We start from the raw sequence: 16284 nt of genomic DNA, 5'->3' as shown, positions 1-16284 counted from the left end.
TTCTTTAATGCTGTTTGTATTAATGTTCGAGTCATTTGGTCAGAAACAAGAGAAACTACTGACAATGAACAAAATTAGAAAATGGTATGCTGAAAAATTCTTCCGAGCTGTGAAGAGACAGGCATTACTTCAATCTAGTATGTCCAAGGCAAAGAAAGCCCTGATTCTCAATCTTAACAGGGAGTAGATGGATTCAGTACATTTAATTTAAACAAACCTGAAAATTCACTTTTTACAAATTACATTCTTCATTGTAATGTTAATTGCCTTGTCGATTTTAAATGTCCTAAACTGAATCATTTACAGGAATAAAACCAAATCTGTATCAAGACGAGACTACATGCATTTGGAGCTGAGCAAAAAATAAGCTAACACTGAGTGGAGATTGTACATGGAGCAAAAGCACATGTCAAACTTGATGGGCTAGTATGGGAATGGTGCATAAATACATAAATTTATAAATTTTGGATCATCTTATCCAATGGCTCCCTTTGCAGTTCAAAGCCAAATAAAATTATGCACACTAGCGTCATAGAGAATGACAGTATGGAAACAGACACTTCTGTCTAGCTTGTCCATGCTGACCAGATATCCCAACTCAATCTAGTCCCATCTGCCAGCACCCGGCCCATATCCCTCAAACCCTTTCTATTCATATACCCATCCAATGCCTTTTAAATGTTGCAATTGCACTAGCCTCCACCACTTCCTCTGGCAGCTCATTCCATGCGCGTACTACCTCTGCGTAAAAAAGTTGACCCTTAGGTCTCTTATATCTTTCCCCTCTCACCCTAAACCTATGCCCTCTAGTTCTTAACTCCCCCACCCCAGGGAAAAGACTTTGCCTATTTATCCTTATGATTTTATAAACCTCTTGGTTAAGATCACCCCTCAGCCTCTGACGTTCCAGGTAACCTTCTTCACCGTCCATTACACCTCCAATTTTGGTGTCATCTGCAAACTTACTAACTAAACCTCTTATGCTCACATCAAAATCATATAAATATGAATGATGAAAAGTAGTGGACCCAGCACCGATCCTTGTGGCACTCCACTGGTCACATGCCTCCAGTTTGAAAAACAACCCTCCACCACCACCCTCTGTCTATCTTTGAGCCAGTTCTGTATCCAACTGGCTGGTTCTCCCTGTATTCCATGAGATCTAATCTTGTTAACCAGTCTCCCGTGGGAAACCTCGTCGAATACCTTACTGAAGTCCATAGAGATCACATCTACCACTCTGCCCTCATCAATCCTCTCTGTTAATTCTTCAAAAAACTTAATCAAGTTTGTGAGACATGATTTCCCAAGCACAAAGCCATATTGACTATCCCTAATCAGTACTTGCCTTTCCAAATACATGTACATCCTGTCCCTCAGGATTCCCTCCAACAACATGCCCACCATCGATGTCATGCTCACTGGTCTATAGCTCCCTGGCTTGTCCGTACTACCTTTCTTAAACAGTGGCACCACGTTAACCAACCTCCAGTCTTCCAGCACCTGTGACTATCGATCATACAAATATCTCAGTAGCAGGCCCAGCAATCACTTCCCTCGATTCCCACAGAGTTATAAGGTACACCTGGTCAGGTCCTGCATATTTTAGACTACTTCAAAAGTCAAATGATAAATGTTTAATAAAAAAAGTATTTCATAAATCAACAGAACAAAATAGGTTAACAGAGGAAATGGGAAACTACATGGAGCTTATACATGTCTAATGAAAAACCAATTTGCACAAATATGGCACAAGAGTATCTTTGACAAAATGTGTGGGTTGCAATCACAAGTGAAGCATTCCTTTTTACTGTCTTGGAGATATATGTAAAGATCTGAAGATGTGCAAGTTAGGTGGATTGGCCATGCTAAATTGCTCAGTGTCCAGAGACATGCGGGCCAGATGGATTAGTCATGAGAAATGCAGGGTTACTGGAATAGGGTAAGTGGTGAGTCTGGGTGGGATACTCTTCAGAGGGCCGATGTGGACTTGATTGGCTGAATGGTCTGCTTCCGTGATTCTGTTCTATTGGATTTCACATTCTGTTGGAAACTCTCATAGAAGTGAATGGGAGTTTTGGGTTTAAATACATGATTTCTGTACAAAAAGTACAATCAAGCTTATTTAATTGAGGCTCAATCTGTGAGCATTGTTCTTACAGTTCTCTAATAGAAATGCACATAGTAAGATGATGGGTTCAGTAAGGAAATATTTTTGTTGCTTTTCTACAAACAGATTTTAACACTACAACAAAGAAAAGCATAGCTAAACCAACTTTAATTTCCACTGAAATTCAAAAACTAGACTTAAAAAGGACATTCTGGCCTAAGTGAGAAATCATACTAAACAACACTTTAGCACAAAGTTAATTTAATCAAAGGTACATTCTCAAATTATTTTTTCTTCAAGTTGTTTGACTTCTCTCTGCCCCTAAAGTGCAATGGGAATGTTTACACAACAGATTCAAATCTGCCTTGTTCCACTTCTGTCGGACAAATATTGAACAATGTTCAAGGCAACAAACTATTATTGTGAACTAAAACTGGCTGTCATTGGAATAGAAGAAATTAAAAGGAATAGGCCATTGGGTCCTTCAAGACTACTCTACCATTTAATAAGATCAAATCTTTTTTAAAAAAAAGAAATAGGAGCAGGAGTAAACCACTTGGCCTCTCAAGCCTGACCACCATTCAACAAGATCTTGGCTGATCTGCCCCAGGCCTCCATTGTGACAGCCTAATGTAAGCCTCAGTTCCAAATGTTTCAAAAATCGACCTTATTTTAAAATACTTTCAGTAATCCAGCCTTGATAGGGTTAGGCAATGAGCTAGCCTTCACAAGTCTGTCATAGAGGATTTCAGACATTCACTACCCTTTGGAAGAAGAAATCCCTTCACATTTTTTGAGCATTCCTTTATTCTGTAGCTATGTCTCTTACTTCAAAAGATGCCTTTACCATTGGTGGACTCATCTTAACATCTACTATCAAGCCCCTCAGAATCTTGTATGTTTCAATAAGATCATTCACATTTTTATAAACTCCAAATATAAAAGTTTAGCCAACTTAGTTGTGCTTGATAGATGAACTCCTTTATCCCAGAAGTTAGTCTAACAAATCTCTTTAGAAAAACGTCTGATGTCAATACATCCTTTTTTAAAGCATAGGGACCAAAACTCACGATGCAGCCTCTCCAACAGCCTGTCCAGTTGTAATAAGGATTCCGTTTTTAAACTCTAACCACCAAGCAATAAAAGCCAAAATTCCAAATTATTTGTTGCACCTACATATTAATATTTTGCGTTTCATGCACACAAACATGTGCTGCACTTTACTAGGAGTCCCTCTCCATTCAAGTAATAAATTGTCGACATTTTCATTCTTCCTACCAAAGTGAATGACCCCACACTTTACTGCAGTAAATTCCATCTGACATGTTTTTATCCTCTCAACCTATATTCTCTTGCAACTTCCTTATGTCCAAATCACAACATACCCTCTCACCCTGTTTTTATATCAGCACCAAATTATGACTTGTTGCACAGTGGTAGTGCCCTACTTCAGAACAAGGAGGCCTTGGTTCAAGGCTCACCTAGTTTAGAGATGTGCATCAACATCACTGAACACAGATATTTTCTAAACAATCAGCAGCAAATTTGGATACACTCTGCCTCCTTTTCCAGTTCATTAACCTAAATATCTGCTGTTCCCTTGTCATTAGTATTTCCTCAGTTGATCCTCCAAGATGCCCACACTTACATTCGATTAGATTAGATTAGATTAACTTACAGTGTGGAAACAGGCCCTTTGGCCCAACAAGTCCACACCGCCCCGCCGAAGCGTAACCCACCCATACCCCTACATCTACATCTACCCCTTACCTAACACTACGGGCAATTTAGCATGGCCAATTCACCCTAACCTGCACATCTTTGGAGTGTGGGAGGAAACCGGAGCACCCGGAGGAAACCCACGCAGACACGGGGAGAACGTGCAAACTCCACACAGTCAGTCGCCTGAGGCGGGAATTGAACCCGGGTCTCTGGCGCTGTGAGGCAGCAGTGCTAACCACTGTGCCACCGTGCCGCCCACTGTCTTTTATAAATGTATAGAGCTCTTCCTATTTGTTTTTGAATTTATTACAAATTTACTTTCATTATCAACTTTCTGCTTTGATTAGCTTTTTAGACATCTGCTGCTGTTTCCTAACATTCCCAGTTTTCTGGTCGATAGGTTTTAACAAAACTCTCCTTGACCACCTCTGCTAACCACAAGTGGTTTATCCTTTTTATCAAGTCTTCATTTTGACAGAATATATTTTTACTAAGCATTATGAAAATACCTGCTGAAATGTCCTGCCACCTCATGTCCACTGACCTTGGTCTATTGCCCCAGCCTGCTTTATGCACCCTTTTCTTCATATCTCTGTAATTACTCTTTTTTAGGTAGAGGACAATTACTTGAGACTCAAGCTGATCTCTTTCAAACCAAATTTGAAATACTACATGAGGATCCTTAACTCCGACATCTCTTGTTAATCCTACCACATCACACATAGAACATAGAACAATACACTGAAATAGCATGATCTTTGATAGCTTTTCTAACATGCTGCTCTAAGAAGACTAGGATTAATGAGTGGATAAAGATCTGGTAAATGGTATACAATGTGGATAAGTATGAAATTGTCAATTTTAGCAGAAGCAGTATAAAAACAATATGGTGAGAGATTACAGAGTACGCTTACAGTGCATAACCTTGAGATTCAGCCCATCAAGTCCACATTGACTGTCCGAACATCATCCCAGCCAGACACACCCCCTACCCTATCCCTGTAGCCCTGCATTTCTCATGAGTAATCCACCTAACCTGCACATTTTGAAGTGTAGGAGGATATCCATTCAGACAAAGGGAGAATGTGCAAACTCCACACAGTCGCCCAAGGCTGGAATCAAACCTGGGTCTCTGGCACTGTGAGGTAGCAGTGTTAGCCACTGAGCCACCATATGGCTCTACATGTTGAGTCCTAGTGCAGGTATTGCAGCAATCATTTATCCATACTAATATGATACATCCAACACCATGCGTTCTTATCTTGTGTATCACCTTTCATATGGCATCTTTGTCAAATGCCTTTTTTGAAATCCAAATACAGAACATCAACCAGTTCCCTTCTGTCTACAATGAATGCTGTTTTCACAAAATGTTGACTCTCTGTCTAATTACATTGTAATCGAAAATATTCTACTATAAGCACCTTATTAATAGGTTTTAGCACCTTTCCTACAATAGTTGCAAAAGTGATCTGGCCTATAATTTCCTGCGTTCTACCTCACTCCTTCCTTGAATAAAAGGAATTACCATAGCTATTTTTCAAACCTCTTGGACCCTTTTATACCAGGAATTTTTTAAAATTATAACTTATTCATCTGTCTGTATCACCACTTTCCTTTAGACCCTGGGATGCAGGCCATCCAGTCCTGGAGACTTGTCATCCTTTAGGTCCAATTGTTCTACTAGCTCACTTTCCCTGGTGTTAGTGATTGTTTTAAATTTCTCTCTCCTTATCACCTCTTTTCAACTATGTTTGTTAAGTTTTCTATGTGAAGACAGACAAAATGTCTGTGTAAAGCCTCCACCATTTCTTTGTTTTGCATTATTAATTCCCCAGTCACTTTCTCTACAGGATCAATACTAGCTTTAGTTACTCTTTTTCAAATACTTGTAGAAAACCTTACTATTTTTACATCATTTGCTAGCTTTCTCTCCAACTTGGCTTTTGCCTTTATTATCTTTTTAGTTATTCTTTGCTTGCTCCAAAGTCAGCTCAACTTTGACCTATCACTTGAACGACCTGAATCTTGCAGATTTGTATTGTTACTTTCAAGTTAATAGTATCCTTAAATTTCTTAGTACACCACTGATGACGCATCCTTTTCAAAAAGTATTTTTGCACTGGGATAAATCTTTACTAAGAGTTATTAAATATCTCCTTAAAAATCCGTCACTCACAAATCCACCTTTTAATCTAGTTTCAAAGATTAGAATCATCGAGTCATAGAGATATACAGCACAAAAACAGACCCTTCAGTCTAACTTGTCCATGCCGACCTGATATCCTAATATCTAGTCCCTTTTGCCAGCACTTGGCCATATCTCTCTAAACCCTTTGTATTCATATACCCATCCAGATGACTTAAATGTTGTAATTGTACTCGCCTCCACCACTTCCTCTGGCAGCTCAGTCCATACATGCACCACCCTTTGTGTGAAAAAGTTGCCTCTTAGGTCCCTATTATATCTTTCCCCTCTCACCCTAAACTTACACCCTTTGGTTCTGGACTACCCCATCCCAGAGAAAAGACCTTGTCTATTTACCCTATCTATGCCCCACATGATTTTATAAACCTCTGTAAGGACACCCGATGCTCCAGAGAAAATAGCCCCAGCCTATTCAGCCTCTCCCCATAGCTCTCATCCTCCAACACTGGCAACATCCTTGCAAATCTTCTCTGAACGCTTTCAAGTTTCACAACATCCTTCCGATAGGAAGGAGACTAGAATTATATGCAATATTCCAAAAGGGGCCTCGCCAATGTCCTGTACAGTCGCAACATGGCCTCCCAACTCCTATACTCAATGCTCGGACTAGTAAAGGAAAGCATACCAAATGCTTTCTTCACTATGCTATCTACCTGAGACCCCACTTTCAAGGAACTATGAACCTGCACTCCAAAGCCTCTTTGTTCAGCAATACTTCCCAGGACCTTACCATTAAGTGTACAAGTGCTGCTCTGAATTGCCTTTCCAAAATGCAGTACCTCACATTTATCCAAATTAAATTCCAACTGCCACTTCTCAGCCCATTGGCTCATCTGATCAAGATTCCATTGTATACGGAGATGTCCACTGTCCACTACACCTCCAATTTTGGCGTCACCTGCAAACTTACTAATATACCTATGTTCCCATCCAAATCATTTATATAAATGACAAAAAGCAGTGAGGACATCACCAATCCTTGTGACACACCACTGGTCACAGGCCTCCACCCTGAATGGCAACCCTCCACCACCACCCTCTATCTTCTACCTTTGAGCCAGTTCTGTATCCAAATGCCTAGTTCTCCCTGTATTTCCATGAGGTCTAACCTTGCTAACCAGTCTACCATGAGGAACTTTGTCGAACACCTTACTGAAGTCCATATAGATCACCTCCAATGCTCTTTCCTCATCAATCTACTTTGTTACTTCTTCAAAAAATTCAATCAAGTTCGTGAGACATGATTGCCCACGCACAAACCATGTTGACGATCCCTAATTAGTCTATGCCTTTCCAAATATATGTAAACCCTGTCCCTCAAGATTCCCTCCAACAACCTGCCCGCTACAGATGTCAGGCTCACCAGTCTATAGCTCCCCGGCGTTTCCTTTAATCTTTCTTAAATCAGTGGCACCACGTTAGTCAACCTCCATTCTTTCAGTATCTCACCTGTGACTACTGATGATACAAATATCTCAGCAATCACTTCCCTCGATTCCCAGAGTTCTAGGATACACCTGATCAGATCCTGGGGATTTATCCGCTTTTCTGCATTTCAAGGCTTCCAGTACCTCCTCTGTAGAACGGTCATTTTTCAAGATATCACCATCTATATCCCCACATTCTAGATCTTCCATGTTCTTCCCTACAGTAAACACTGATGCAAAATATACGTTTAGATCTCCTGTGGCTCCACACAGGCTGCCTTGCTGATCTTTGAGGAGCCCTATCCTCTCCTTAGTTACACTTGTGTCCTTAATGTACTTAAAGAATCCCTTTGGATTCTCCTTAACACTATTTGCCATAACTGTAATATGCACCCTTTTTGCCCTCCTGATTTCCCTCTTAAGTATACTCCTACTGCCTTTCCCCTCTAAGGATTCACTCAATCTCTGCTGCCGAGACCTAACATATGCTTACTTTAGCCAGCTGTTGTCACATCCACCCAGTTACCTTTATTTAAGTTTAAAACACCAGTCATGAACCCACCTTGCCCTTTCAAACTTAACATTGAATTCAATCAAGTCACCTAGATCAAAGTCACCTCGACATCACTTTATTAATTCTGTCTTATTGCACATTACCAGGTTTAGGTGAGCTTTTTCCTTGGTTGGCTCTAGAACCTACAGCTCTAAAGAAATTGTTCTGAAGATAGCCTAATGAGCTCATTTTCTAAGCTACCTTCACCATTCTGATTCTCTCACAATCTACATTTTAATTAAAGTAACCCACAATTATTGCAGTCTCTTTCTGACAGGCACAATTTTATTTTTTGTACAATTATGTTCTGTACTAACAAATGTTAGGTGCCCTATTACTACTTCCACACTGAACCTCTCACCTTTCCTATGTCTTGTCTCTACCCAAACTAATTCTATATATTGAACATTCAAATCAAGGTAATTTTTCAGTACAGAGCTAATGCCATCCTTAAATACAGAACAACCCTGTCACCTTTTCCTAGCTTCCAAACATGTTGGTAAATACCGTCCTAAATTAACGTTCCAGCCTTGGTAATCTTAAAGCCATTTCTCTATCACATCCATCTGGTCAAACATATTTATCTCTATTTATACTAATAATTCACTCATTTTGTTGCAAATTCTGCATACATTCACAAACAAGTCATATGCATTATTTAATTAAATTTTACAGTCTCTGGCCTTATCTGCTAATGAGGTCTTACATATTTCCTGTCCCCTCCTTTTACATTTTGGTAATCATTACCCGAAATGCTGCCCTGCTCTACTACTTTGTTTCCGTTTACTTTACCATATCTCCCCTTACTTGATCATTTTTCCCACTACTGGTTTGATTTTAAAGCTTTCTCTATTGCCCTAGCAGTATGCTTCACCAGAAAACTGGTCTCCATCATGGTTTAGGTGTCAGCCATTCCAATGACGCAGCAACCTTTTTCCACAGTACTGGCACTAGTGCCCTAGAAATCTAAACCAAAATCTCCTCACACCAATGTTTGAGCCATGCATTTTATCTCTCAAATCGTATTTATTCTGTCTATTTTCTTACAGCCAAGGAAATAATCCAGAGATTACCTTTGAGGTTTTGCTTTATGTTTAGCACTAGCTGCTCATACTCCAACAGCAGAATCTTTCCTAATTCTATTTAATGTACATCCACAATTGACTTTTGTACTCAGTGTACAAGTCAATCCTTTATTGGGCAGCATTTGGAGACATTAAACATCAACTCATTATTACCAACATTGACAATAACCAGAAATTCAGAATAGATAGAATCTTTGTTTGAATTTAATCAAATTTATTCCTTAAATAAAGGATTCTGAAAACATATGAACCATGACAGAAAAACCAAAATGTATAAAGCTGTACAAATTCAAAAGTCCCAAGTTCAATTCACAATCGGAGTAAATCTCGGCCAAGGTAATAGCGGAGAAGTCTTAAAATGTTTTGGTACCATGGACTGTGACAGAAAAGACGATTAATCTGGATCCCATGCTTCATAAGACTATTCTATGCTATAACTATGATTGTTTAAACATTAGATTAAGACAGAATCAGGCTCCACTAGAATGCCTCCATCTGTTGAAATATTTACCTTACAATGTTCACTATTTAGATTCATTCAAAGATGTCACTTGGCTGAGGTAGCACAGCATGACCATCATCCTTGGAGTCATACTCCAGAGAGTCAGCACTTGAAGACAGGAGCAGTGAAATTTGGAGGGGAAAACTGAATGGTGCATTTTTGGGGACTGAGCAAGAATGATACCATAAGAAGTTTTACAAAGAGAAACAATCAAACAAATGTGCCAAAGATAAAGATGTACTTTTTACCAGTATTAGGAAAAAAAACAGAAAAACATTATTTTTGTTGGAGTCCAAACCATTGACAGTTGAATGATAGACATTACATTGAGAGCACCATTTCTGAGTCAATACTGATGAGCTTCCATGCGTAGATACAAAATTTGTAGTATAACTTTGAGAAGGATCCTCCATGTAACTTGAGTATTAAAGCCAAGTAATACGAGAATCTATCAAGGAAACGGTCTCATTCCATTTGAATTTGCACCATATACAGCATAACTATAGTCCAAGCTGAAGCCATATTTTAAAAGTATCATGGAGATCTACACAAATACATTATTTTAATTACAGAGGAAAAGTTTAGGTCACATGGTGTCTACAACTCTCCATCTGGGATGTGTAGTTCTATATATTCAAGCAAGTGTATGCAAGACCTTTAAGACTAACCTCAGCACCATCCCATCCACCACCTTGACATAGTCACTGCCTCCAACAATGCCAGCCCCATGACATCAAATTTTACTATCTACAAGACAGACTGTTGTAACTTGCCAAGGCTTCTGTAGCAGCACTTTGCAAAGCCATGATTTTTACAGCCAACGAGAACAAGGGCAGCAGGCACATGGGAACACTACCTGCAAAATCCCCTTCACTGTACATTCCGTCCTGACTTGAAAATACTTGCGTCAACATTCGGAGACTTCCACCCTAATAGCACTATAACTATACTTAAATCAATTCAAGGTGGTATTTCATCAACACCTTCGCATGGGCAAATAAGGATGAATAATAAATGTTGCCCATACCAGTAACAATGCATCCCATGAAGAATATTTTAAAATCATGTTGCCATACTCACAGATACTATGATTAATATCATTACAGCCAGACAAGAAAATTGACAATTTCAGACACAACAAACATTGTTCGAGACCAGTCATAATATGATTCCATTGAACTCTAAAGCAGATAACATTCTGCATTTTGAGAGTTTAGAACTCTTCCCGAACACAATAATGTGGATGAGTTAACAGTACTTAGGAACAATCTCTGGCTTGGTCCCAGTGGTATAACTGAAAGCATGTATACAGCAACCTCAAGTTCATGATATTTTGTTGAGTGATTGTGTAAAGCCCATCTCAGGTGAAATAGTTACAATACTACGTAATTTACTCGTGTGTCTTCATAATTGTAAACCTTTAATCACAAAATCAAAACAATTTTGGATTTATCTAGACTGATTCTGAATATTGTACTGTGTACAAATACAAGGCCAGTTTAAACAGCAAAACACTATTTGAAAAATGAGTCATAAAGACATACAGAAAGGCATTAAAGGTGGCCCCAGGTGTAAAATAGGCTGGTTCATAGCATGTCAAATGATATTGTTACAGAAATGGCTTTTCATATCACCATTTGGCAATTTAGTCACTAAGCTGTCAATTATACAGCAACAGTTTACCTCACAATACACATCCAGTTGCAGTGCATGCTGTTTTTTATTATTGGACACAGTTGACTAATTTGACGAGTCAACGCACCAACTGCTTATTCCGCCATACCTCTAATGATATTGCATTCCTGACCGGTAATGAAACATGGCACTTTCCACAGCCTGTAATGTAACTCATTAAATAAGTTAACAACATGCATTTTACAAATAAGGTCAAATAATTATTGTGCAGTTTGACCCTTCCAATAACCTTTATTCAATATAATAAGTAAATAACTCAAAATGTCAAGCTTCTAAATTTCTACTTTTGCATTAGACAAATATATTGTAAAACTCAAACATGGAATCACTGCTCTGCTACATCATCGGGCTGCGCTGGAGTCACGTTATCTCAAAAAAAAGGGCACAAGTGAAAATATAAAGTATATTTACTGTGAAGGTAGTACAGCACAGTACATAATAAATGTGGTTTAAAAGAGTATTCAGAATCTTTCAAAGTTAATGTTTGTTTGGCTGCTTTGCTGTATACACAATCTGCTTAATGCTTTGAGTAATAATGACCTATGAAGTCCGTGTCGCTTCTCTGTAAATCATTTAAACCAGTCTTGGATTCCTCACTCTAACCCTGAAGTCCTGCAACTAAGTGCTCAGTACATTCTGTTTTGAACTAAATCAGTGTCTCTGTGATAACTGCCATCATAGGCAGCAGATTACATATTATGACCGCTTGCTGAGTGAAAAAGTTCTTCCTTGACCTCTCACATCTCTTACCCAAAACTTGTACCCCCTCTGTCCTTGTGTTTCTGTCAGCAGATTGTAATTTCTTTGTCTACATTACCTAAACCTGTATTAATCTTGTCCACCTCTCTCATATCTCCCTCAAATTCATTTGCTACAAGAAAAATAAACACCCCATCTTCTCCAACATAACCATCTATCTCAAATCTTTCATACCTAGAATCATTTTCATAAATGTCTTCTGCATCCTCGCATTCTTCCTGAAGTGTGGTATCAGAACTGGACATAATATTCTAGCGGTGACCCAAACAAAGTATTATATGGATTCAGCACAAACTCCCCAATTTTGTCCTATAAATAATATTGGAATGCTATTAATACCCTCTACTGTGAAGACAAATCAAAGTATTTATTCAACTACTCTATGATTTCCTGATTCTGTATTAATTTTATCAACCTCACTCTCTAAGGGATTTATTTTCATTTGGGTCTCCTCTATGTTTTTAAAGAAATTTCCTGTCAATTTTGATTTTACTTATTGGCTTACCTTCAGTTTATTTTGTCCCTCTATATTTTCTGGTCATCTTTTGTTGACTTTTTAAACTTTGTCAATTATCTAGTTGTAATCTTTGCCACATTGTTCTTTCAATTTGCTACTATCTTTAACTCCTTTGTTAACCATAGTTGGCTCATCACCTTCCTAGAATCCTGCTTCCTCATGGGATATATTGTTGCAGTGAGTTATGAGCTATTTTCTTAAATGTCTGCCATTGTTCTTCAACACACTTCTCTGCTAAACTGCTTTACCAATCCATTCCAACACTGGCTTCATCCCCATGTAATTACTCTCACTTAAGTTTAGCACAGTTGTTTCCAATTCAGGTTTTTCTCTCTGATACTGAATGGTAAATTTTACAATCACTATTCCCTAGGGGATCTTTTATTTTGCCATCACTTATTAACCAGCTTCATCACACATTACCAGATCCAAAACAGCCTGATCCCAGTTTGGATCCACAACATATTGTTTGAGGAAACTGTCCCAAATACACTGATTTCTTCCCAGTGGCTACCTCTGCCAATTTGATTTTCCTAAACTACATGAAGATTAATGTCACCCATAATGAATGTACTGCCTTTTTATCTTACATGCTCTCGCTATCTCTTGATTAATTCTCTATCCAACAGGACAGCTACTGCTGATAGGCTCCTCCCACCAATGTTTTCATCCCTCATAATTTCTTACTTCCAGCCATATGGATCCAACATCATCAAGTCAATATTCTGTCCCTTGTTGTCCGACTCTGGGTATCATCTAAATAGTTGAGTAACATTGCAACTATATCCTTTTGTTTTGTAAGCCTCAATACCTCTCTTCCCATGCCCTCCACTAGAACAAAAACTAGGCAGCAGGCCCCAAGAACAATTTCAACTGCTCCAGGGACTGAACCTGCAGCACTGGCAATGTGAAGCAATATGCTTCCACCAATTGAGTGTCCCCATTCCTGATGTTGAATTGACCAGCCTTAGTCACTAATAACATCTTTAAACCTTTTCTCAAGTAAGGGCATCACATTTGTTACTCTCCAATTCTCTGGCATGTCATCCACATCTGGGGACAACTGAAAGTGCTTACCGATATCTATCACTATCTCCACTTCCTCTTCTTCCCAGGTGCAAGCCATTTGGACCTTGATTTGCAAAATTAGTTATTTGTTTCAAATACCAATTAATCAAAATCACTATTACCTAGAATTATTGATGTTTAGATTTTTTTAAAAACTTTTACATGCTGTGTCCCTTCGTAAAAGGGCAAACAAGGTACTTTCACTTTGCTTCTCTCATGAACCTTTGGTGGCCCTGCATTAGATCTCCAATTTGTTTTCTTAGCTGTGGAAGAGGTGTAACACAGACAAGATATTATGAAATATCAACAAGTGTTCTTTAAAAAATATGCCTCAAACAAGACTTCAATTATAACATCAAAAATGATGAGTGAAAGATTTGGCATTCCATAAAAAGATGGACTGCTGCAACACTACAAAGATCACACTGATGGCAAAGGCAAGCAACAGCAGAAGAAAGGAATATGCAGTGCAAACAGTTAATTCCAGTCTGGTTGTAATTTTTGATTAGGGAACCTAGAAATGTCTCTGGTCATTTTCTTGCCAGCAAATCCCCAGTGAGTGTTGGAATCAATATCAACAAGAACTGAAATTTCTGCCTGTGAGTTATCAAACATGAAAATTATCAACATAAGATACACAAATGAACAGAACTTACTGTCATTCAAAGCAGTTGAAAATTCTGGTCCACCTTCTTTTTTGAAAGTAGGTAAGGAATCTGGCTGTGGAAGTTGATTGGCAGTCACAAGAGCTTTCTGCAGTCGGATTCGCCCTTCAAGTATTTGATCCCACAATGCTTCAAAACAGAAATCAGATTATTTGAGATCACCCTATTTTTGCCTGGTAAATATTTAAGCAACAAATAGGTGGGTGCAAAACTAATGAGTTATTATCCATGGGGGAAAAAAAAAAGAGATTAAAAGGTGGGACAATTAAAAAAATTCAAATTGCTGACTTCAACTGTATAACTCCAAAATGCCTGCCAGGTTATTGTAACCTAACTTATTTTATGTTTTAGGCAGTCAAGCAATAGAAGTAGCTATATTAACATAATGCACTAATATATAAGACCTCAAGACACATTCTTTATCCCAGCCTAAACTGTAACCTGAGTGAGCCATCCCATTGTTTAGCAAGGAACACATTGTTTCAATTCTGTGGCCCAAGAAGTGTCAGTAGAATCATCAGTTAGTCCTGCAATGTGGGATACCATCTAAAGAATTAATGTTACTTGGTGACTGGAAATCCATTTCTATGCTGCACCTTCAATAGAGAATTCAAAACCTATGTAAACACACCAAGCAATTGCACATCGCTCTAGCCTCTTAGATTAAAAAGAGCTTTTAATGGTAGCACAGGACCTAAACCAGGAAGATTCAGCTAGAACATTACATTCAAAGCAAGATCATATGCAGAAAACAATAAAAACAGAAAAAGAAAGGAAGATAGGATTAAGAGAAAAAGATAAAATCTGACTTCTTAGCATTAACAATATATGCATGCACAGACATATTGCTTTTAATTAATTAGCAGTATTGTGTGTGCTCAATTATTAGAGATACTGTTTTATAAGGACAGAAAAATTTGACCATTTTAAAGAATGGTTACTTTTCTGTTAACGTGTTAATTGGTCTATTTAAAAATGACAAAGTATAATTACTATCACATGAAAGTTTGCACAACACTAAAAATACACAAATATTTTGACTTGGGTATCTTGCATTCTTATAAAATTGCTCAACATTTTAAGTAAGGATTACACTGAAATTCAGCTAAATGTGATAGGAAGCATGCATGGATTTTATACACTGGCCAAATTTGAGCTACCTAGGTTGTCAACATGAATCGAGAATAGACCTACCCTGGCTTAAAAGGGCTCTGTAGGTCCAATCTTCACTGACAAGATTGAGTCAGGCCTCTTGAACTCGAGCAGATTTTTTTTATGGGGGGAATGCAAAGGAGCAATAAGTGCTTACACGAGTTAGTTAGAAGTCCTGCCGCAGTCCTGTGTTTACTAGATTGAGTTTCTACAACTGAAGGAAAGAGACCAGAAGCAGGCTGCTTATAATCCAGTGAGAATAGCTTGCGTCTGTATGTCAACGGGAGGGATTAAGAAAGTCACATGGTGAATGTGTTGAAAGTTAGCAAAAAACTTAATTTTTACAACTTTACCAATTAGGTAAGAAATTGAAGAGTGAAGGTAGGAGTGATACTTCACTGGCAAAGGATATTCCTAGGAAAAATGGTTGAATTTATCTTTGTGCTGCATATGAGGAGATCTTTCCTGTGTTTGGCTTTATGCTTCTCATGCTCTTTTATTAAAAGTACATTTGTAGCCTCGTGTGAATATGTTCAATGATTGATCACCATGTTAAACAAATTTCAAAAGCATAACTTATGGTGTGTTAAGCCAGGTTTCACTCCAGGATTTGATTTGTCCAGTATTACCATCAGCTGGATAACACAAGTTCCCACTGAAAATCCAGTACTCAAGTAGCTGATTAATCTGTTTACATCTGAGGCAAAATTATACTGATGATACAGTAAAATTATACAGTAAAATTATACTGATGATAAATATTAGATCTGGATTGTATTCTACACAGCTAACTATTCTTCTTGGCCTGTATCAAACAATA

General features: G+C 38.2%; 1 protein-coding gene across 4 annotated transcripts in view; it reads right to left on the bottom strand.

Moving 5' to 3' along the window:
* The window catches only part of aatf (apoptosis antagonizing transcription factor), a 115591-nt gene that overhangs the window by 79384 nt on the left and 19923 nt on the right, over positions 1-16284 (bottom strand). For all 4 annotated transcript variants that reach the window (XM_072589675.1, XM_072589676.1, XM_072589673.1 and 1 more), the window contains exon 4: positions 14304-14441. In XM_072589675.1, coding sequence (XP_072445776.1) covers positions 14304-14441 — 138 coding nt within the window. The remainder of the gene's footprint in view (positions 1-14303; positions 14442-16284) is intronic.

This window comes from Chiloscyllium punctatum, chromosome 19, assembly GCF_047496795.1.
Source record: "Chiloscyllium punctatum isolate Juve2018m chromosome 19, sChiPun1.3, whole genome shotgun sequence".
NCBI classification, from domain to species: Eukaryota; Metazoa; Chordata; class Chondrichthyes; order Orectolobiformes; family Hemiscylliidae; genus Chiloscyllium; species Chiloscyllium punctatum.
The sequence above is the reverse complement of the archived record's forward strand: the minus strand, read 5'-3'. Positions and strand labels throughout refer to the sequence as shown.